Here is a 23,300-nt window from a genome sequence, read left to right as displayed (position 1 = left end):
GTCGACGTCCGGTTACAGGTTGTTGTTTTCGGGTGCCACTGACTGCCGTTTCGCAAAACTGGCAAGAATCCAGAAACTGGGCCGACACCGCCCTTCGAAGCTGCACCGATGCTGCACAGCCTTCCGTCGCTCGCTCGCTCGTCGAGCCTCGGCTTCTCAAATAATTCAGTTTTTCTTCGATAGAAACAGTTACAACTTAATTACAAGAACTGTTCAGATCCGTAGCGACCACGAATAGAAATGCAATAGATGGCTTGCACTGACGTCATTGTAGCCATGGCATGTTGGTGCACCAACACGATGATAAGCTGGGTCCGTAACGTCACGTGAAAGCTTTCAATAAGATCGATTGGACTGAAGTGCTCGTAGTCGCCATGTTGCGTGGTGCCCCAAAACGGTGATAAGGTGGGTGCGTGACGTCACGTGAAAGCTATCAATAGACAAGTTCCAAACCTCTAAGCCAGCTTTCCTGCACTGCGAAAAATTCATGCACCACGGCGCGGCGCGGCTCCTCCTCCGTTGCGATAGTTACGTGCAGCGCAAAAAATCTTCCAAAAGCGCGGGTGAATTCATGACTGAAAAAACAGTTTCACTCTGACTTAACGTAACAAATTAACAACAGAAGGGTATAGACGTTTCGCCACCTATCCAAGTGGCATCGATCTTCAGTATGCACTGACACAAATGAGGGGAGGTCCCAGTCTACTTATCAGACACTTTAATTTGTTACGTTAATTCGGAGTGATTTTTTTTTCTTCAGGTACGCGCAGTGTAGCCCATGCAGTGACTTGCGTGTTCGGCTTCTGTGAAACCCCCTGTGTAGCGGCGTTAACACGAATGTGACAAGTGGCACACGACATCGCCTTTCTTAACGCATTACATTCAGGTAAACGGTGGTAAAGTGCCGGGAACTACTCATATTGATGTGTTATAGGAGAGGGCGGTAGTTCGAGACGGCGTAAGTCGGGTAAACACTGGCGTGTCGCATTGAGGGAGAAAGACGGCTGCCACCGTGTAGTGCAACCCTGCACTGCGCCGGCGGAATGCAAGTTGGCAGAAACATGTTTGCGGTTTGCTTCGGACGAACACGGATGCGCCACGTACAAACGCTGTCGCATGGTACTGATTACCGTGATGCGCTAAAAGAATGCGACACGCTTACTTGTCGCATTCAAGTTAACACGGCTTCTCCTGCGCGCCAGAAGCAGCTGGCGACAGCGCCATCCAAGAGCAAACATTGAAATCCAAAGGGCGCGAGAGTCAGTGGAGGGCCAAAGGGATCCAGCCGCAGGTATGCAGCCGTCTATAAAAGCCGGATACGCGCCAGCACCATTTCGTTGATGCGATCTTCACGGGAACTGGAAAATAAAACGTATCATCCGAAATACATTGCTCCTATAAGACACTGGCCGGGAAATGAACAAAAAAACGTATTATCCCGAGAAACGTATTATGCAGAATCGTATGAACGAGATTCCACCGTATAACATTTGCAGCTGATGATGATTCATTGGCATCCCCTTGGAAACGGGGCGGTGACAAACAGTCACCTAGCCTGGTTGATTTAATCAGGAATGTTATACATGTTTCTCAGCCCTAGCATTTTTGTGTACATCTCCTTAATCTTTTTTTTTTTCTTCCTCAAAACTTCTCTATCTGCCTTGTACCACTACCTATGCCTTTAACTGATCCGGTCGTATTATTCTATTCCCTGTTTTTCTTTTCACCAATACTCCGAACGTCTCTTGCTTATATAGACTGCTGACCGGTGGATGCTTTCGTCCACTTTAAATCTAAGCGCTTCTGGAAGGTGTCCTAAAGGTAGATTATACAGTAACTCTAGTGTAGGTTACCTATACGGCTTTCATTGGATGAATCACACTCAGGTTGGGTTGCACCGCCAGAATTTTTGTAGTGCAAAAAAGCTGCCTCGCAGGTTTTGCTCAGAATTGAAACGGACGTGTACGTGAAGTTGTGATGCGTGTAGTTCTAACAAGACACACACACGAAGAAAACGCGATCAATCACACAAGACGACTTCGCATACGTGATCAAGCGCCAACCACCCTACACTCAACCCTCTATTGAAACAGGAACCCAGGCTCCCGAAAAGTAAAGCCCCATACATCCACGCGCCACCCGTGTATGGATATACTTTACCGAAAATAAAAGATCTGCCATCTTGTATACCACGTGCATGCCGCCGTCTTGTATACCACGGCGCCGTACAATTAATCAGCGTCAAAGGGTGACACGAGACAAGCACGCGACAAGTCTGCACACCCATTTGCCACCTATCACCAACAATAAAAGAAGAATGAGCAAAACTTCTAAGGATTTTACACCCCCCTTGACACCTTCACCTATCTAAAAAAAAGAAAGAAGGTGCGGATCCTGTCAGTCGTCACCCCTGCATGGAGAAGCCAACCTGACTGGTCGTTATCACAATGCCCTCTAGACGGCTGTAATTACTCGTTAGCCTCCCGCAAAAAGCTATTTCAGAAGCTGCAGCCCAGAGTGGAGATAACTAGCATGGTAGAGAGATAAGAGAGGATGCCAACGCCCCGATGAAACGGGTGAATAATAGCCAGTCTTCGCTCGTGGCAACTTGCATACACGAGACGATCGCGGGAGAGGGGAAATGCGCCGTCAGAAAGCACACTTCGTTAGGCGTCCCTTCAAATAAAAGAAACGCTATTGACCGCAGAGAGGGGGTGCCTAATTTGTTATCTACGTTTCGTCGATCACCCTGATTTCCAGTTACTTGGAAAAAAAATTTCTTGGAAGCAGGCAGCCTGGGCTCGCCCATTGTTTGAACTGCGGGCGCGTTTTATCTTGTAAGAACGTCACCGAAAAAAACAACCAACTGCGCACTTTGACGATTAGGCGGCAAGTTTCGGAATGCCATGTGGACTCGAGCGTGGCGTACGATAAAAATTGCCTTTGGCACGGCCGGAACCGCCTATTTCTGGTTAACGTGTTGTAGTAAACATGGCCAAACACCCTTTCGCTCGTTAGTCTAGTTGATTAAAACCGTGCCACGTGCTGCGTCAACAGATGGAGGGCGCCCGAAAAAAAAAAAAAAAAACGATTGGTCACTATGCGTAACTGGCCGCGGCGCCGAGCTGTCGTGCCCGTCAGGGTCAGGAGAAGCACAGCTGGTGGCTCATTGGGCATGTGATCCGCCTAAATTTCTGTGTACCTGGCATAGCACGGCGTACGGCTGCCACCCCCCCCCCCCCCCCCCTCCCAAAAAAGATTCCTGGCTACGCCATTGCGTACACGTAGTGCAACACGAGAACACGACCCATGATACAGGATGTCATCGCCAGCAGCGCTATTCCTGGATACGCCTCGGTTTTTGCGCGGTAGCACGCCTGAAGCTGAACCCCTCTAATGCACTTTGGCTGGCGAATTCCCCGCCGACTAATTAGCAGCAACAGTCTTTAAGCGCTCTTAAAAGGCGGTCTAGTTAAGTCTCCCGCCGGTTTCGGGAGGCACCTCCGAGGCTCATTAACGCGAGCCTTATCGCTAGTAGATTTCGGCGTGAATTGATTTCCTTGCTATGATTAAACACTCACGTTCCTGGACGTCCCTAAACAGATTTACGAGCGCTAACGGCTAGCGCACTGCGATAAATGCATGAACCGTTTGAATTGTATGCGACAAAATATTTGCTGTGCCCCAATCTCCCGACAACAAAACACGCCGCAAACTGTTTTAGAGTCGCACTATACGGAGCACAAAGTCATAAAGTTGCCGCCGCCCTTGTCACTTAAAACATCCGGCTTATTAGCGAGGCCGCAGCTGTCGTCCGCGCAATCCAACTCTCGAGCGGTTACGGCGGCGCTCGAAAACGCTTTATGAAAAGCCGCTTAGAAAGAAAGCCCTCGACAAAACGTACGCAGGAGACAAAAGACCGCGCGGAATGACATCGCCACACGTGCACCACTCGAAGCCAACGACGAATGGGGTGGGTGGGTGGGGCCCCGCTATTTACTCAACTCCCCAAGTTCAACGACTTCCGGAACGACGCCGTTAAGGGTCGCCAGGGGACCGGGTCTTTTTGACAACAGACCCACCGGCATAAATCTTCCAGCAGGAAACTACGCGGCGGGGGCGGCCTGCTAAACACGCTAGGCGGCAGCGGCGACGCAAAGGCACGCCCGAACCTCTCAGCTCACTTTTGTTGTACTGTCCGCCTTTCTTACAGCCGCGCCAGAGCGCAACCTTCGGAGGGGAGCGGGAGGGGGGGGGGGGTACCACACAAGCCCGTATTCTTTCTTGGAGAGGCGCCGAGCGCGCGTGACGTTTTTTTCAGAAACGTACAGTGAAGTCTCAAAGGCGCCGACTATGTCACGGCGGAGTTGCAATGCTAGCCTACATGCAAGCGCTGTTTTACTCGCCAAAGTAGCGCACGACCCCCACCGAACATGCGTCGTGTGAATCCGTGTTGACTAGCGAAACGGCCGAAGCGTTGGCATCGGCTAGAAGCGCGCCGAACGAAAAAAAAAAAAAAAAAGAGAGAGAGAGAGAGAGAGAGAGAGAAAGAGAGACAGAGAGAAATCGCACCACAACATCACTTCCACCGGCCTAGCGATCGTTTACTCCCATATATGGTACGTTCTTATCACTGTATCACTCTGTTTGCACCCACTGGGATGTTGTCCTCCAAACCGTAATCACCGCATCTCGGCTGCGTCTCCTTTATTTAGCGCAGCAGCCGCTCACGTCACTTTACATCGATTTGGAGATCGTCTTCGTTTTGAATGTAACGCATGGAAGTTCGTTTTAACACGTAAACACCGCAATTACTGAAGCGTACAGTATAAGTTTACCGACGGGACAAAGAAAGAGGCAACACACGTACGACACATGGCTGAGGCACACGTGACACTCGTGTTGCCTCTTCTTTGTCCAGTCTTTCAATTAGGTCTGTACGGCCAACGCCTCCTATAAAGGCGTTGGTACGGCACAGTAATCATGAACCTAATTGAGACGAAGCCATTGTTGATGTAAACACCAAGTCCACTTTTATCACGCCTTCTCTCTCTCTTTTTTCCTCCTTCCACCCTCTCTCGCTATCCTAGGGCTTTTCAATCCCACCCTCCTTCATAAAAACTAGCACGTATAAAAATATACTACGCGAACGGCATGACTAACCACCCTAACGTAAGCGTTCCGGCGTGACGTAGCGTCCTCGCCAGGAAAGTAGCGAGCGCCAAGTGCATAATACCGGTGTCACACGGCGCGCTTTCGATCGCGATCAAACCCGATGGGGATGGAAGCTCACGGTCGCGATTGACACCCTTGCGCCAGCTGTAGGAGGAAGCCAATCGCCATGGAAAGTGGCCCTGTGACAGCGGTATAAAAAAATAAAGGAAGTGTACGCAATATTAATGACGGATATCTATGGGAAACAAAAGCCCCAAAGGGTGTGAAATCTAGGTTGTAGAATATTCACTAAAGAGTGAAGCCATTGTAGCGCAAATAAAACAGACGCAAAGAACCACGGACGTTACGTAGTGTCCAGTCTTGGTCTTTGTGTGTTTTATTTGCGCTACAATGGCTCAACTGCATAGTACAGTAAACCGCGAGTCGTCCAAACGTAACTTATTATTAACTTCATTATGGGAACACCGCAATCAAAAGAGACCCTGTAACCATCCTGCAACCATGCAAACCGAAACTCCTCACGCGATCGTCTCACCGTTGCTATGCCGGTTGCTGGGAGCGGTTGACAGGTTCAGGCGCGCCAGCCAATCCGGACACAATATCTAGACTGGCTACAGTCAATGTTTTGACGCGCACTATAGAGTTATCTACGAGCTTGTCAAGGCTTCAGCACGTGCGCCCCGTAGCTGGTGTTTTGTGGTAGTACAATCTGGGATACACCAACTACACTGCGTTCGTTTTACGAGTTGCGTACATCACTTCTGCTCTCTGAACGTAAGTATACTTCAAAACTTCAAAACACCCGGCGAGTTGATCAAGTCCTTTCAGTCTTTCAATTCGAAAACAAACATGTCAGCTCATGGGATCACGGCTTCCTTAAACGTGTGAGACTTCGCGCCTTTTTGTTCCGTCTCTCGCTATCTCTCTCTATCGCCGCGCGCCGTATGCTGTTTGTGCGAGTGAAATATACCAACTAGTACGCTGTATCTCCGGGGCCCCTAAGCGTTGACGCAAGTGACGCGCCACGAACGTCTATTCACAGGCGACTTTTGTATTTGCATGCGTGTGGCGAAATAGGTCGCGTCGCTAGTCAACCGCCGGGAGCAACCGATGCGACGCATGTCTGCTGATCCAACGATAGATGTCGCGACGGGCGACGACGGGCTGGCGGAGCGCGCGCGAGCGAGCGAGCGTGCGTTCTGTGTGCGCAAGTGCGTGCGTGCGAGTGTTCCGCGCGGCTGCCAACGAAACCAGCGGAGCGCCTTGACGTAAAAAGGGCGTCTGCTACGGCGAGGAACCCGCGTTCCGGAGCCCGCCACGGCTGTCGGAGCCGAGCGCCCGAACCCAACGCCGAATCCGGAGGCGTCGATGAGGCGAGGCGGTGCAAAGTTGTCTCAACACTGCAACCGGTTTTGCCTCGCCGGACTGTGCGTCGTTTTCGGAGCGGGCCGATGGAACGACGAGCGGCGTCCATTCACTGCGCGTCCGCGCGCCCTGCGGCGCTGGGGTTAATGCCGACGTCGTCGCCACCGCTGCAGCCTCCCATTCCGATCCAGCTAGCCCGGGCCTCCTGCTGCTCTTGCATCGATCGTTCAAAAAGGTGGCGGTAAGCGGAGAGGCGCGCTAGCTAAATCCCCATTCTCTCCGCACGCGCGCGCGCGCGCGCCGAGCAGTGCGCCCAGCCGCTCGTTACACACGGGCTGCAGTGCACAACGTATCCTCCGCCCGGTTGCCACTTTGTTCCAGGAGCAGCGTTCCGACACAGCTCGGATCCGATGGAGGCGAGCTCGGGAAACCGCGCGACGTCCCTCGGTGATCGATTCGCTCAGCGCTACTACTACTGCTGCTGCCCAGCGAGGTCGGAATACGCGAAGGCCAAGAAACGTCGCGGACTGCAGGATACACCGAAGCCGCCGACTCACATCTGAGAACCCCGCCGCTTCCGCGGGAGGCAAGGAGTGAAGACCAGCGAAACAAGTGTGTCTCTTTGTGGTTCAAGTGGTGGTGTGGTGTTTTCCGTGTACTAACTCGCCGGCGCGGTAACGGCCGTGGTTTTATCATGACAGCTCAGTGTTGTGCCGCAGCTACCGTCGTCTGCTGCTGCGTGGTGCTGCTCGCGGTGGTGTCGGTGTTCGCGCCGCGCGCCGAAGCCGCAGAAGTGTACCGGGACTGTGGCGGCGTGTTGCGCGGACCCCGGGGTGTGATAAGCACTCCGGGCTTTCCCCGGCCTTACCCCGTCCCCATCGCGTGCAGATGGGTGCTCGAGGCGGCCCCGCGGCAGCGGGTGGCCCTCTATTTGACGCAGTTTTACATGCGCGAGGGTGTGACCGTCTCGGAGTACCTCTTCTACTCGGACGAGCAGCTGAACATGGGCGGAACGTTGATCGGGTCCATCACGTCCGAGTCCGAGCCCACGCATGTGTTGAGCAACAAGCCCGTCATGGTCATCGACTTTCAGGTGATTGGCGGGAGTTTTTGCTCATTCGGAGTGTTCTCTTTCACGCCGCAGAGGATATATAATTCGAATTATCTGAAGTTTCGTTTTCCGTTACCGCACTTCGTATTCATCCACTGCATGATCTGTGCCTCATAGTTATTTCGTTCAGATATTACTGCTGAATCTTACATTCGAATCTTATATTAGAAACTTTTCATTTTCATGCGAATATTGATTTTTAGTAAAAGGAGCAACTTGGCTACACTTTTTATAGCGATCACTAGCATGCAAAACACACATATGTTTGAAAGAAAACGTTGTTTATGTATTCTTTTGAGCGGGTATTTCTCCTTATAGTAGACTTATATAAATTTAATAGGTTGCTGACTGTTCTCAGGATAATGAATTGACATTTGTAAGGCAGAACCATATTTCTTACAGCTGGTCCATCTAAAACAAGGTGCGCGTGCGATGTATTAAAATCTATGACGTAGTAATAAAACAGAACATACTTATATTACTATACCATATCAGACAAAGTATTTTGTATTCATTACTTACGTTGAAGCTCCAGGAGATTATTTATGAACATATACAGCCCTGCTTAAAGTTGCTTTCTTTATAGTCTTCCATAATCATGCAAATGTTGCGAATATCTTTCCATCTAATGATTCATCTTGAGAGCAAGCTATGTGAGGTAATTTTCATACAGAATTCTAGAATATTAGTCACTCAAGAAGTGCTCGGTAAATAGTTACCAGGAGGATTAATTGTCAAAGTAATGTACTTAACATATTGCAGATGTGTTTTATATAATACTATATAATACAGCATAACATCTCCCACTACTTGAATAGGTTTTCAAGTGCATACAAAACAAACACCTGATTGTTTGTAGGACATTTTGTAATCATAGACATAGGACACTGTGTGAAAAAATATGTTATGTGATATTACATGAGCATACACATCGTGCAAAAGATGGATGGCATATGCATAAGCTTGCAGTAGGCATTGATTTTAAATGTTAGCAGTTGCAGTAGAAGAACAAATGGAGGTGCTGAAGGTACCTTAGAGTTTAATACTAAAATCAACAAATGTCTTAACTTTTATTGCCAGTAATTTAATTTTTAATGGCATAATTGTGCAGTATATGCAATTCCATTTTGTGTTTAGTGGCACTGTGTTTAGATCAATTTGAATATTAGAATTTTATATCCATGCTAGAATTACAGCTCAAACAAACAATTGACCATTGTTCCATGCACTATACGTGCTTGACGTCAGTTAGCCTTTCAAAATATTTTCGTTGAACCCGAGTGCATGTGTTGAAATGCATGTGTGCATTGTTGTCCCAAGGCTGATCATTTAACCTTAGTTGTTGTGATTGAATGGCTATAAAGCACATTCCCTTTTTCATCTATGTTAATTTGGTGCGTCTTCTAAAGCCTTGGGAGAACTGTAAGAAGGTGTTGAATAGGTTATGGAAATGTGGGTAATTGAATGAGTGTGAGATTAAAGGATGATGTTAGGTTATGTAAATCTTTAAACATGAAAATTTGTGTGATGTTAACGTCATCATATGTTTTTTTTTTTTAAGATTTATGTTGAGGAAAAGTGCCATCTGTAAACACACGTGGGTATCACTATCGCAGAAGAAGAAATACTTTATTCAAACAAGAAGTATACACGTAAAATTGATTGAATGTGGCATTTACAAGAACAAACTTGCTGTTCTACAACTGGTCTGTTAAGTGGTCAGCTGGCATAAAGCCTTTACTTGACAGCATTCCCTTTTTGTAACAGGGCCAAGATAACACGACAATTTAATTCCAACTGTATATTCCTTTTACCATTTCCTATAACAAAAGCAGCGTCTTGCAGATGTTATCACCAGAAGTTGCCTGTCAAGAGAGAGTGGTTAGAATGAGTTAAAATCTGGCTGGGGAAAAAAAATTTACTTGATACTGTTCCTGATGTCTATAGAATCGCAATACTGTCCTCGGAATTGATTTTCTGGATCCTCTACCAAATAGATCTATCCACTTGACGGTGCAGCATAGGTTTTATGAAATGAGTGGCATTTGCTGAAGTTTAGATGTTGTTCTAGTTATGCTTAACACAGTTTTGTATTTCAGTAAGTTTAAAGCTCGTAAAGTTGCAGTTAGTATTAATCTTCAGCTTAAAATTATTTATAAGTTGCGTTTCTCTTAGCTTAGAGCTCATGAGGCTGCTGCTAAGTCTAATCATTATGTAATGAAGAAGAACTGTCGGTCAGCTAGGCACATCACCGCCATTTTAGATCTAAAGAAGAAGTGCCGGCCAGCCAGGCATGTCAGCAGCTTTTTACGTACGGGCTGGTTCTGGCTGCTCGCAGGGCAATAACCTCTGAAAGGAGTTAGACATTTCCCCTCTTGAGCACCCTGTAAATAAACACCTTTACAATGACTTAAAATTATTTCAATTCTCAAGATTTTCACAAACTGCAAAACATGGTAAGGCTGGCAATTTTTTTTTTTTTTTTTTTGCAGTACGTAAGAGCTAAACTTTGACGCCACTATTTGTTACACATGAAATTGATTGACAGTATGCGCCGTAAAAATTGTTTTTTTAATATTCTTTTTTTTTTCTTTTTGCAAAACAGCATTTTGAAGGGAATATGTACACCCCCCCCCAACAAGTTATCTTAAGGGTTATATTTTTTGTGTTATAGGCTCCTGGCTGTAGAGTGTTCATTGCCAGGTATCGTTGTTGCGCCTTCACAACTGAAGAGAGAGAGATCGAGCAATAGTTTTGTTCTGCTGGAGAATATTTAAAACTCTGCATTGAGGCTTATCTGCAGTGCGTAATGCTGTAGGCAAAGTACTTCTTAAAAAAAGTTGGCAAGGCAACATCTCCTCTCTATGTCATCATGCCACGTGGCAAAAGTTGCTATGTTTGAATACTGGTCACTATTGAGGACGCAGAGATAAATATGGTATAAGTGATGGGAAACTTAAAAATTAATTATCGTAATTATTATCTTTCTTCAATATGAAACTCGGAAGGTGACACATGGGGTGGAAGGGGGGGGGGGGGGGGGGGCTTAAACATGTGCTTTTAACAGCTTGAGTGTTAGCTTGAAAGTTAACAACATTGAATGTTAATGAAGTACAGGCATAATTGCACTATTATTCAGAAATAAACAGCTGGTTATAATTCACATTTACATTGTCTATGAGAACCTTTGCTTTGTTTTTGTGCCAGTGTTGTGTTCTTCAAATCAGCCCGAAGATGAGTTCTTCGTTGAAATAATCTTGCTACTTTCAAGATTAAATGACATTCTGTTAAATTAGAATAAATAACAGTATTCAGTCATGTGTTGACGTATCCGTCAGTAAGCAGGGGTGTTTCAATTAAATTGCACGCAAACAAGGGGCTGAAACAGATGAAAATTGATAGCCTTTAACAGTGCAGCACATACACCATACACACTAAGGTTAAGGGTAACAGAAAGAGTGAGCTGTCAGCTGGAGTGCTGTGTTGATTAATTTGCTTTTCATATTTACTTGACTATTTTCATCTGCTTGCTCTTGGTGACAAGTAGCTTTGTTGGACAGCTGTTGTTATTCTTCGCACTTGTAGTTAACACTCACTGCCTCGTCTGCTGTTTTATTTGCATTGAAAGCCTGCTAAATAATTTAGAGGAAAGGTGTACTGTCATGGCATTTTCTCACTTCTCTTTTCTAATTTTTTTAATTGGATCTGCATAATTTTTTTTTTCACAAAATGAACGTCTAATCTCTCTAAACTTTAGTAAAATGTACTGCTTGCCAGGGCAAGAGTACTCTAAATAATTTGCTGTTACGCATTTTTCTGCAAACCAGTTTAAATTTCGGTACCTAAAAAGTAAACGGCGTCATGAAGGCGTGATACACTGGCTCACTCTGTCCTTGCAGTCGCTACGTCTGTCACACAGCTAGAAGGAACGCGCAGCATTCTTGTTTATTTTATTATGGACAGCGTCAACACAGCTAGCCTTAGTGCTACAAGTTGGCAAATCTTGCTCTGTGTCGCGTCATAACGGTAATGTCGACGACACCAGGCCCTGTCAGCATTTTGTGACCTAGTTAACTATCACGTTAAAGCATCCTATGTTTCCCAATTCTTGAACTTGATGAGTGTCATCCTTTTATGTGTGATAAGTGTGTGGCACAGTCTCTACAGTTTCGAAAGTATGTGTCGATAATCCTTTAACAAAGCATATGCAAAAGAAATTAGAATTTCCTTCTATTAGCTGTTACTCACTTTACAGTCAGGATCATTAACAGTATGCTCAAGCCTTGCTATAACAAACAGATCCGCCACAAGAATGCCTTGATTATATCAGATTTTTGTAGTAAGCATATATATCCGTTACACAGTTATATTGGCAAGAAAAAAAACTTCATATTTATTTTGTCAAATTCGATAATTAATTATATCACTGTTTGTTACATTGAGGTTCAGCTGTATAACAGTAAAATTATGTTGAGCGCAGGTTCGCGAGCCTGGCAACATTCATCACCGGGTGCTGGACCTCTTCCTGGACGTGTACGGCTTCAACCTGACGTACGAGATGCTCGAGGTCAACGAGAGCATGCGTGCTGACCCCTGTCTCGAACACCACTGCTCCTTCACGGGTGTGTGCCTGGCCGCGGCCGACTGGAGCCGTTACAGCTGCACCTGCCTCGGCGACTTCTACGGCGACGAATGCCAGTTTTCGCCACGCTGCGGTCCCGACAGCAGCGGCAGTGCCGGTCGAGCGTCCTCCTCCCTCTGTCACAACGGTGGCACCTGCCGGTCAGTGAACTGATGTCGTAACACATGCAGGATCATCAATTTAACTAAGGAAATTTTGTACTTTAGGGGGCGTATCTTGTGCCCCAAACCATAATCATGAATTTAGAGCAGCAGAATACGAGACAATGACAGAACGGGATGCACTGAGCTGTGCTTGTCCCCTTTGGTTCCTGTCTTGTTTTGCACTGTTTGAAATTCACGATGATCTACCAACATGCCCAAATTGACGTTATCAAAACTGACCCAAACAGGAATCATCATCTGTCTTGCGTGAGTTTTCTTTCTTTATAATTCCGCGCTCACTACTTTCCTGTCAAGAGCGCTATGTCACGCTAAAATTGTCACATGGTAGTGACCATTACAAACTTCTGATAGATGCAGGCGCGTCCTGCGCTGAGCGATAACACTTGTTAGACGGTGAAACGCGGTCACAAGAAAAGATAAACAAGTACACGTGCCAATGTGTGCATATTGTTCCACGACCTGAAAGTCATCCTGAAAATCTCAGTATAATGAAGTCGCATCCAACACGAAAATCCATTTGTTATATCTAATGTTCGTTATTAGCATATATTCGTTACGTGATTCACAAGAAATATCATTACATGATATTGACAAGAAACATTAAATTTACTTCGTGATATTCATTTACAAGATTTACATGTTATATCCATGTTTCTTATATAGAGATTTGACTGTATTGTCGTGAATTTGCAAATTTTTACTGTCATAATGTTTTCAGAATGTTACAGATAAAAAGAACTCTATAAAATGTATAAAATAGTTGCCTACGGAGAGTGTCACCAAGCACAGGCCATCCTGATCTAGCGGCACGCATAGTCTGCAGTGTCGAAACTTACTTATGCGTTTGAAATTTCTTGGCAAGATCAATTAGCTGTCAACGTAAAACACTCCACTGCTATGAAGAAACATACAACTTGCACACAGCACAGCTAAACCATACAAAACAGCAAAGGAGGCTGCACTTTGCTTACTCAACGAAGCCATGCCAAATTGTAGAAAAACCCACGCATCGTTCCCAAAGTGGCTGAATGACTGTAACGCCAGATTTATTTCCAGTAACTTTAGTAGGAAACTCTATGGCTGATGTTTTGCTGTAGAGAATGATCAGTGAGCCACTGTCATAACAGGTGCACACTTATCCATTGGATGACAGACGTCGCGACATGCCTCCACACCAAGCACACCCATCGCGCGTTGCACGACACCCGACCAGGCACACCACAGGGGCTCATTGTCTTATGATGTTCTTTGTGATGCAAAGCACAATGTCAGACGTTTTGCACTAGCTTAGCCTTAACCACAACATCTGTGCTCTTAAGGGGCTGAACGCGTTTCGATGCACATTGGAGAATGCCAGGTGCTCATAATTAATGGGCTGATTCCGATTGTGCCATCGCTTACTGCCCAGGTGTTGAGGTACAATACTCCATAATGCAATCAGTGTTTTTATGCAATATATCATATTGCAAAAACGAAAAGAAAAAGAAAACACAGGAAGAAAACATGTCCAACATAGCATTGGATTGTGGCTCAATGCAGCTATGGGTTCTCATATGTGGAAGCTTCCCCAGAGCAGGTGTGATAAGAGCTTTTCATAACGAGAACTGTCATATTAAAATTTTTTTATCGTCTTTTTTTGTCTAGGTCGAATAACTTGCTTGTATGTTTACTCTAAATTATTTCATTTTAATGCTGTGTAATCTGTTCTAACAACACTTTATTTACTTGAGTACAAACATACATTTTCTTTTTTTCGTCCTTGAAAGCCAATAGATTCAAGGCAGATAGAATGATAGCATGTGTGTGCAAACATGCACACACACAAACATTCACATACCTATACGCTTTTTTTTTTCTTCTTTCATGCTCTTCTGTTCTGAAAAGTGCTGTGCGTCTTCCGTCTGCTTTCTGTAACTGAACGAAATCCACTCTTTGTGATAGCTTTTGAAGCACCACTTCATGAGCTATGAAAACACTGTAACCTCCCTGATTGGATGTCATCTCGGGTGAACATACAGTATGTTCTCAAGTAAACTTGAAAGACGCAAGCTTTCAGAAAGAAAAAGAACAACGAAAAAGACAGTGTGGACATACTGGCATTGTACATTGTGTGTTAGTAACCTCCCTTCCTCGAAAGCAGCTGGCCACCATCTGGGCCTCAATTCATCAGTTGAGAATACAGGTACCTGCAGTTCTTTTGTGTTACGCTCAGCAGTGCTTTGTTCCCTGCACCGTTCCAGTGACCTCTGCCACGTCCAAGACACAACTTGTTTTCCTTTTTGCCTTTGTGCAGCATAACGTGTGTTGAAAAATGAGTTACAGAAATAATTTAAACAAAAATAACCCGAGACAGGTACCACAATTCTAATCCTGGGCTTTGATGTTGCTAAGAGGAGGCAGGCTTTGATTGCACAAGAGAAGTGTATAACTGACTATTTAACAAGGTTGCTCCAGTAAACTTATTACTGTGAGATACATCATCATCATCATCAGCCTGTAGATAAAGTCCACTGCAGGACAAAAGCTTCTCCCAGCGATCTCCAATCACCCCTGTATTGCGCTAGCTGCCGTATGCACTCCAGCCCATTTTTATTCTTCTGTAAATTTCCTTCCCGTGATCAGGGTCCCCTGTGTTACATATGGGGAACCAGCTCCGAGGATGACACCAGTTTTGAGATATGCATTCTCAAAGTGGACGGTGAACTGCTTTAGTGTTCCAGTTATATTCGACCTGCTATACATAAGAAGGTGTTCGTTGGAAAAGTAAGTGGAACAGCGCATTTTGACACAACATTCATGGTGCTTATCCAAAACTAGGGCTATTTTCAAAACTTGTTCCAAGTGAATGTGCTTTAAGAACTCATTGGCTCTGAATCATAAATTGCAATATGCACTATAAAGTAATTAGCTAAAAGGTTGATTAGTGAAAACTTGCTTGTAATTTGGGCATTTCGATTTCTTGTCGGTCCAGCTCCAATATTATTGGGCTACCTGGCACGGATAATTTTTAAAAATTTCATATAACTCATTCTTAAACAGTAAATTATCTCTATGGTTTGCATTGCTTATCGAGAGCATGGCTTGTTTTCTTGCACTGCATATCTTACTTGCATGCATGTATACATTCTTTTGGTATGCCACTTTATTTATTTGAAAAATATTTTTCTGTTAGTGTTATATGTTACTGCATTTTTCCCCCCTTTGAATTGTTTTCAAAACCGTCCTGACAACTCCTTGTGGGAATTGGTGGGCCTGGAAACTATTGGAATTAATGTCTTCATCTTGGTTCAAGAAAGTCCACTTGGTTCAAGAAAGTTTGCATAATACCGAATAAGTTTATTTTAGCTTCTTCAATTAGAATGTGGGCTATAATATGATAAAGTAGTGTTTTTTTTATTTCTTTTGTTTATTTATTTTTTGGTTTCAACATCTCTTATGCCTAGAAAACACATTAGGAAGTTCAATACAGTTATGCTGATCTTTTATTCCAATGTCATTACTTAGCTCCAATGCAACGCTTCTACCAACACTCTTTTCCTGTTATCCCCCCCCCCCCTCTTTATTCTTCCAATATATGAAGAAGCCATTCCTGCTCATACCAGGCCACATGTTGATTTGCGAAATTTGCCTTTTGATTAGCAGTTTCTCATACTCGCCATATTCATGTGTTGTTTAAGATATCTTGTTTATGATCATATGAGGGCTCCTATTACGTACATGTAGTAATCAGCTTGATAAGTTACAACTGGAAGATAAAACAGAGTGCGCACACTTCCTGACAGCACTGCATGCATATGAAAGTGGGGCTTTTAAAGGCAGGGCTGATAATGATTGTGCAACGTGTGCTGTTGTCCCCACGCAAACAACTCTTTTCACGTCTCTCCACCCGTCAGCTCCTATCTGGTGCACTCTGAAAGCACTTGGTGTCAGGTTTCAAGGCAAAAGCGATAACAAGAAAATACCGCCCGGCCAGTTGCCCAAGCCCAGATTGTGTGGCTGCCTGTGTTAAGGGATTGTGCTTCTGAAACCCTTTGGTCATTACATTAAAGAATGGTTTTCCTAAAATGTTTGTTCCAAGACATAACAACCCTGTCTTGTAATGAACATTTTGTCATGGGAACAGCGAGTGTCATGAGACTTGCCAAGACTGTCATGTGGTGAACATTCTGTCCTGAGAATATAGTGAATGTCATGAGACATGACGAGCCTGTTCTGTCACAAGCATTGTATCATTAGAACAGCAACCATCATATGTCATGTCAATAGCATTGTGTCAAGAAAACAGCAAACATTATGAGACATGACATTTATGAAATTATGTTATGGGAACAAGGAATGTCATGAGACATGACATGCCTGTAATGTTGTCATTGACATGTCATGGAATGGTGAATGTCATGAGACACAAAACTTCTGTCTTATAAAAAACAGTTAAACAGCGAACTGGTGAGCTGAAACAGAATATTCCAGTCATAACAGGCTTGTCACAGGCAAGGCAGCTTTGTAAAGAGAGTTATGTAAAGTGTTTACTCTTACTGGACTTGGGGCTGGACCTGTACATACTTCATATTCAAGTAAAAGATATATATATATATATATATATATATATATATATATATATATATATATATTAGTCATCCTATCACATGTAGTTGATGCTGAGAGAAGCACTTTATCATTGACGCTTTTGCACATAAAAAAATTGTTTTGCTTTCTTGCTGCATTGCCATTCTTTAATGCAAAGCATTCTTTGTCTACTTTAGGCACCTTGAGTCTATCTATCGTATCTAGCCTCTTACACTGTCGTGATGCTGCCGCAGCCATTTCTTTAACTGGCTATATATCAAGATGTGCATGACTTGCATGTTGAGACATGTATATATCATGACATGAATGACAGAACATGCATGCATGATAGGACATGAAATCTCATGATATGAATGACATATATATAATATGGCATGATTAACACAACCTGAATGACATGTCATGCCATGACACGCGTAACATGACATGATGTGATGTCATCTTTCTTCCATTGTCAAGTCGAGGCTTGCATAACACACACAATTGCTTCCTTTAGACAAACACATTTGTCTATCTGATAACTCTTTGGAGAGCCCCGACGGCGTCGACAACAGTTCTGCGCATTGCTGGCGCTGCTACATGTCCAAGTTTATACAGCTGATAAAACTGCTATCCTTTCTCCGTATAGCTCTCTAGTAATCTGCTGTTGCAATTGATGCTTTGCCTTTCAGGTGAAACTTCAACATTTTATTAGAGAGGAATCTTAGTGGCTTGCAAGTATCTTGCTGGATAGACTTTCACATATAATCCTGCTGAATGTGCAATATTTTTTTTTTTTTTTGCCATCTCCATGCTGTATTTTTCTTTGCTGTTGAACTATGTAATAGTATGATGAGAAAGTAATGGTTCTTGTAGTTTGAGGGCTGTCACTTTAAGATGCATTTTTATTAACATTTTGGTTCAGTAATACTTTATGGCAGCTTCAGTTGTCGGTACTTTGTGGTACCCCCAGAAACCGATCCCTTTTTTTTCTGCCTCCTAGCTAGCTGTCTTTCAACACATGATACATTGAACTTTTATGACCTTCTTGTGTGTGCTGCACCCTTTTCGTTACAGTGCCCGTGTGTGCTCCACGATGACTCTTGACAGGTTTTTTTTTTTTTTTTTTTTTTTTTTTTTTTTTTTTTTTTACAGAAGCAATTTCAACTTTCTCGCCAAATGAAGCTGGAGCATAGAAAGGGCAGCGCTGCGCACAAGCAAGAAAACGTTTACCTATATGGCAGGGCCAAGCTGCATTAAGAGCTACAATTAAGGCAAGACTTGCATGAAGGCAGCAAGAAAAAAAAGTCTTCGAGGGATCAAAGAGATTAATCATAAGTTCTTGCTTTATCTAATTCTTGCTGCTGGAAAAAAAAAAAAGCTGTGGTAAAAATCTACAAATTCACAAAATAATCCTTTTAGTGCTAGAAGATTTTAGAAGAAATTATAAATGGTGTAGCCTTACACCTGTGCTGCACGGTATGGTTTTTTGTGTCTATTCTAGCATTGTACAAATGTTCCACGATGTTTTTCACGAGACCTCTGAATCACAACGTGACGTATCTGGGGCACATTATGAAAACATGCCATTAGCAATAATGGGGATTAGCATCATCATTAGCATCAGCAGCTTCAGTCATTTTATAATTGGGAAAAATGTATCAGTGAGAAACATATAGCTGGGAGTGAGCACTACACCAAACAAGAAAGAACTTATCTACATGCCAGGGCTGAGCTGTGTAAAAGCTAGGATTAAGGCGGGATGTGCGTAAAGGCAGTAAAAAAAAAAAAAGCTCGCAAGGGATTAGAGGGATTAATCGTAAGTTGATGCTTCACCAAATTCTTGCTGCTGAAAGAAAAAAGAAAAATACCAGCTGCTGAAACAAAGATGTGTGTGTGTGTGTGTGTGTGTGTGTGTTGTGTGTTGTGTGTGTGTGTGTGTGTGTGTGTGTGTTGTGCGTGTGTGTGTGTGTGTTGTGTGTGTGTACGTGTGCGTGCGTGTGCGTGTGTGTGTGTGTGTGTGTGTGTGTGTGTGTGTGTGTACCAACTTTGGTAAATATGAACAAATCTGCAAAACAATCTTTGCAGTTCTGCAAGATTCTAGAAAAAATGATGAACCTTGCACCCGTTCGCCTGTGTTGCACGCTATTGTTTTTTGTATTGATTTTTAATATGGTAGAAACCCTCCAATGTAAGTTTTTCTCAAGACCTTGTAGACAGGACGTGGTAACTTGGTTGGGGGACATTGTGCAAATATATGCCGTTAGCATTATGGAGTCGGGCCTTATAACCAAGAAAACCTATCAGCAAGGAACATAGTGGTGGGATTTTGCGGCATACTCACTGTTTTAAGAGTTATTTGGTGCGTAATTGTTTCGCAAGAGCTGACTTTTGTTACATGTAAACCTTGTAAACCTGTTACATGTAAACCTTATAGGTTTACTGTAACTAGAGGCAGCGGGTACATTGTGAGCTGCGTGTTGAATTTGTTTCCACATGAATCAGCTCGACGTCACTTATTCATTGCTGCCCCCCGCGGTTAATGAGTGGCTATGATCTGCTGCTAAACATGAGGTCACAGGTTCCATTCCCGGCCGCCATGGCTGCATTCCGACGGGGCAGATTCCAAAAAAGCTTGTGTACCAACACCATGGCGAAACAGCGCAGACGATGGAACAGATGAAGCAGACGAGACAGTGCATTGTCCTGTCTGTTTCACCCATCCCGTCATCTGTGCTGTTTCGCTACGGTGAACATAAACCCCCCCCACCACTCAGAACCCTTGGGTACCAAGCATAGGGTGCACAATAAAGAACTCAAGATAGTCAAAATGAGTCCGAAACCTCCCAATCGCATAGCCTCATATGAAGCTCCCCAACTCTCATAGCCTCACGAGAGTTCCAAGTTGGGCTAGTTTGTTTATGTCCAACATGGGCGAACGGTACAGACGATGAGAAAGTGATGTACAAGCAGGACAAATGCGATGAACATCTGTCCTGTTCGTGCATCACAATCCTGTCTTCTGCACTGTTCACTATGTTCATCAAAGCCCCAGTGCTGCTTTGGAATTGTAAACCAAATGAACAGACTTATTCATTGCAAGAGCAGTGGTGCCACTTGGGTACCACCACTTACTTTGTTTTTGTTGTTTTCAGGCTGTTCTCTTTTTTCATCTCACTCTTTGTGCACTAGCTAGTGACACATGCACCCAACTGTCCTGTGGTTTCACTATTGTTGCAGGTATTACATAGGCAGCAAAACCCAAACCTGCATTTGTCCTCCAGAGTACAAGGGCAGTCGGTGTGAATACCTGGCGCGCCCGGAACAAGTTTTAGGTGAGCACGAAAAATCTTTGTTGTTTAAAGTGAAATGTGGTTGTTAACATGTGGCACCTGACATGAATAGAGAGCTTTAGCTTGTCCATATGTGCATTACCATCTATAGGCACAGTGACCTTGACATACCTAAAATGGTTATACCGTATGTCATCATTTAGGTTCATCAGGAGACGCGAACCGCAGTGACAACATTGTGGGACAGCTTGTCCATTGCATTAGAAATGTTTTTGTGTAACATAGGTTCTCTATGAAAAAAAAAAAAAAAGGAATGGGCCTACCTGTTAATGGTTAATGTCACTGCTGATGTTTTATGCCAGCAGCTAAGTAGAATATGTCTGGTTGCTGCAATAATACTTTTGTTTCCTATCTGGTTAAAGAAGTATTGACATAAGATTTACAACTTGTCATCTTTGTGCATAAGTGAAGATCCAAACCCTCTAAATTCTAGAAGAAATACATACTGGCATGCATCAGGGTGCCCTAAGTAGTTCGCCATGATGCACGTTTCTACGAACCAGTTTTGGTTTCATAACCATGGAGGTCGACGTGTCATGACATCATGGTACACTGGATCATTCCATTCCTATGGTTTATGTGGCTGCCCCTTGTGAGCACAGCCAGAATACTCATTCACAGAGCTCTTATCTATATTTTTTTACGAGCAACGTCACCATACCTTGCATTGTTGCTACACAGAGAACAGTAACCATACTTTAGCAGTCAGTTGTTGTAAAACATTTAGTAATTTTTTAATATTTGAAAATACTGAATAGTTCCTCTTCGAATACAAATACAAATATAGTTAGCGTGAAATACTCAATTCGTATTTGAAGCTTCGAATCTTCGCGCACCCCTAGCCTGAACGCATTGATAAAGTTCTCTGCATTGCCAGTCACTGCGTTGATTTGTTTTCTTTTTACTTCCCTTCTTTCTATCTTCAATCTGTGAACTTCTATGTATCTTCAGTTACTTCATATCTTCAATTTATGTTTCAGTCCCCTCCTTCCTAAAGTGTGGGCAGGTGTGGTGCCCCTTTTGTTGACAGTTGCCAACCTACTTTCTTCAAATTGAATACCGTATTTATTCGATTATAAGGTGAGGGTGCAGTAGGAGGACCCAGGAAAAAAGGTATGCACACTAATGTAAGGCGATATAGAGTAGCCGACGGATTATTCAGACTCGGCGGGGATTGCCTGAATCACTGCATTACTAACACAGCCAGAACGCAAAATGACGACCATGAAATAGGGGGAAGGGAGATTCAACACGTGGAGTGCGAGTTAATTATATGTGAATTTTGCCTTTGGGTGTTACTTCACGGCATCGCATCGCGCGCTGCCGTAAAGCCACACTATCAGGCAAAATTCGCACTGCCGTGAAGCCACACCTAAAGGAAAACTTCGCGTATAAGGTGGGGGGTGACGTCGAAGCTAAGAATTCTGGGGAAAAACCTCCCCTTATATTCATATAAATATGGTAGTAATAATAATAACAATAACAATAATAATAATAATAATAATAATAATAATAATAATAATAACTACAACAACAACAATAATCCTGAATAGCAATTCAACCTCATGGCATTGAAAGTGTACTCTGCAGGTGTTTTTTTGTCAACAGTAGTGATATAGTGGTCTCCCGCCAATTTTCATGGAAAACAGTGCCCATGAGATGACTGAATCATTGATATAATCATGGCTTCAAGCTATAACAGAAATATTGTAGATTATAGATTATGGTTCAACATTGAGAAGTATATATTTAATACCTTATGTGCCTTATGTAATAACCTGCAAGGTGCCTTGGAGAGTACAATAAATTATTAGGACTGATGTTGATGAGAAAGCTATCTGTAAATTTCAGTGAAGTGTCTCTTCAATCTTGTTTCTTTATATTGCTTTGCAGACTGCAACCAGCTGAACTGTACCCAACACTGCACCGAGGCTGGGCCACAGCCTCACTGTGAGTGCAATCCCGGCTTTAGACTGGATGATGACTGGCCGCACCTGTTCTCCCGCAAGTGAGTGGTTTTTCCTTCATTGTATTGTTTGCTTCTTCTCAGTTACAACCATGTGCAGCAAACAGACAGTGAGGCCAGGGAAAGCAAAGGGGAAATTAACTGTTTGTTCTAAATTGAAGTGTAGAAATAATAAAGAAAGGGGAAATGGAAGCGGGCGAAAAAAAAAAGACAACATGCTGCAAGTGAAAGCTAAACTCGCATTTTATGTGGCGCTTTACCATTAAGCTACCATGGCACCCTGTGCTCCCTGAAACTTACTTGGGTGTTTGTGCGTACGTGTACAAGATCTTCGGAGTGTTAGCCAGAGCAGGTGTCACATAGTTAACCGCAGGCGTCACACAAAAATGTCACAGTTTCGCCCTGAGGGCGAAGCAATGAATGCGATAGCAACACAGCAATGTCATACGAAGTAAGGTGAGCGGCTTTGGTAGCAATATGAATTGTAGTAAACATGAGCTGATTAAGTAAGCAGGTGTGCTGCGGCGTAAGTAGACCGACATGAAGAGAGACTCGATGACCACGAGAAGGCGCGTGTGAAACGGTGGTGTTGATGAGAAGCGCTTCCCGTGGGCAGCGCGTGCGAAGGGACACACCTGTAGCGCTGCACTGCCGATCCGGGCAGCATTACGTGTGTAGCGTGCGTTGGAAAATGTGGCCCGACTATTACGAACTGAATGAACAAGCGTAGTGTGAGCGCGCACAAACACGAAGAGATCACACTGAATGACAGCAGACAACGACTGTCAAAACGCTGGCAGCAAGCATACGCCGCAGCGGGCGAGGGTACGTGCGGTCTATCGCTTCAACGGAGACTGAGCGGCGAATGCACTTAAAGGTCAGAGCCGTGTGGAGATAAGAGACGGTGCGAGCGAGCGACGAGCGCGGTTGTTGGCAGAGAAGTGCGCCCCCCCCCCTT

The 23,300-nt window shown here is 44.1% G+C and overlaps 2 protein-coding genes across 4 annotated transcripts in view; both read left to right on the top strand.

Moving 5' to 3' along the window:
• Positions 1-7,234: 7,234 nt before the first annotated feature.
• LOC119430904 (CUB and sushi domain-containing protein 3-like) lies at positions 7,235-12,446 on the top strand. The gene is made up of 2 exons (XM_037698369.1): positions 7,235-7,633; positions 12,132-12,446. Exons 1-2 carry the CDS (start codon positions 7,235-7,237, stop codon positions 12,444-12,446), a joined length of 714 nt encoding a protein of 237 aa, XP_037554297.1.
• Positions 12,447-20,263: 7,817 nt separating this feature from the next.
• Positions 20,264-23,300, top strand: part of LOC119466058 (uncharacterized) — a 41,054-nt gene continuing 38,017 nt past the window's right edge. For all 3 annotated transcript variants that reach the window (XM_037726553.2, XM_037726552.2, XM_049657319.1), the window contains exons 1-2: positions 20,264-20,358; positions 22,270-22,384. In XM_037726553.2, coding sequence (XP_037582481.1) covers positions 22,354-22,384 — 31 coding nt within the window. In that variant the 5' untranslated portion in view covers positions 20,264-20,358; positions 22,270-22,353. The remainder of the gene's footprint in view (positions 20,359-22,269; positions 22,385-23,300) is intronic.

Source organism: Dermacentor silvarum, chromosome 10 (genome assembly GCF_013339745.2).
Source record: "Dermacentor silvarum isolate Dsil-2018 chromosome 10, BIME_Dsil_1.4, whole genome shotgun sequence".
Taxonomy (NCBI): Eukaryota; Metazoa; Arthropoda; class Arachnida; order Ixodida; family Ixodidae; genus Dermacentor; species Dermacentor silvarum.
The sequence above is the reverse complement of the archived record's forward strand: the minus strand, read 5'-3'. Positions and strand labels throughout refer to the sequence as shown.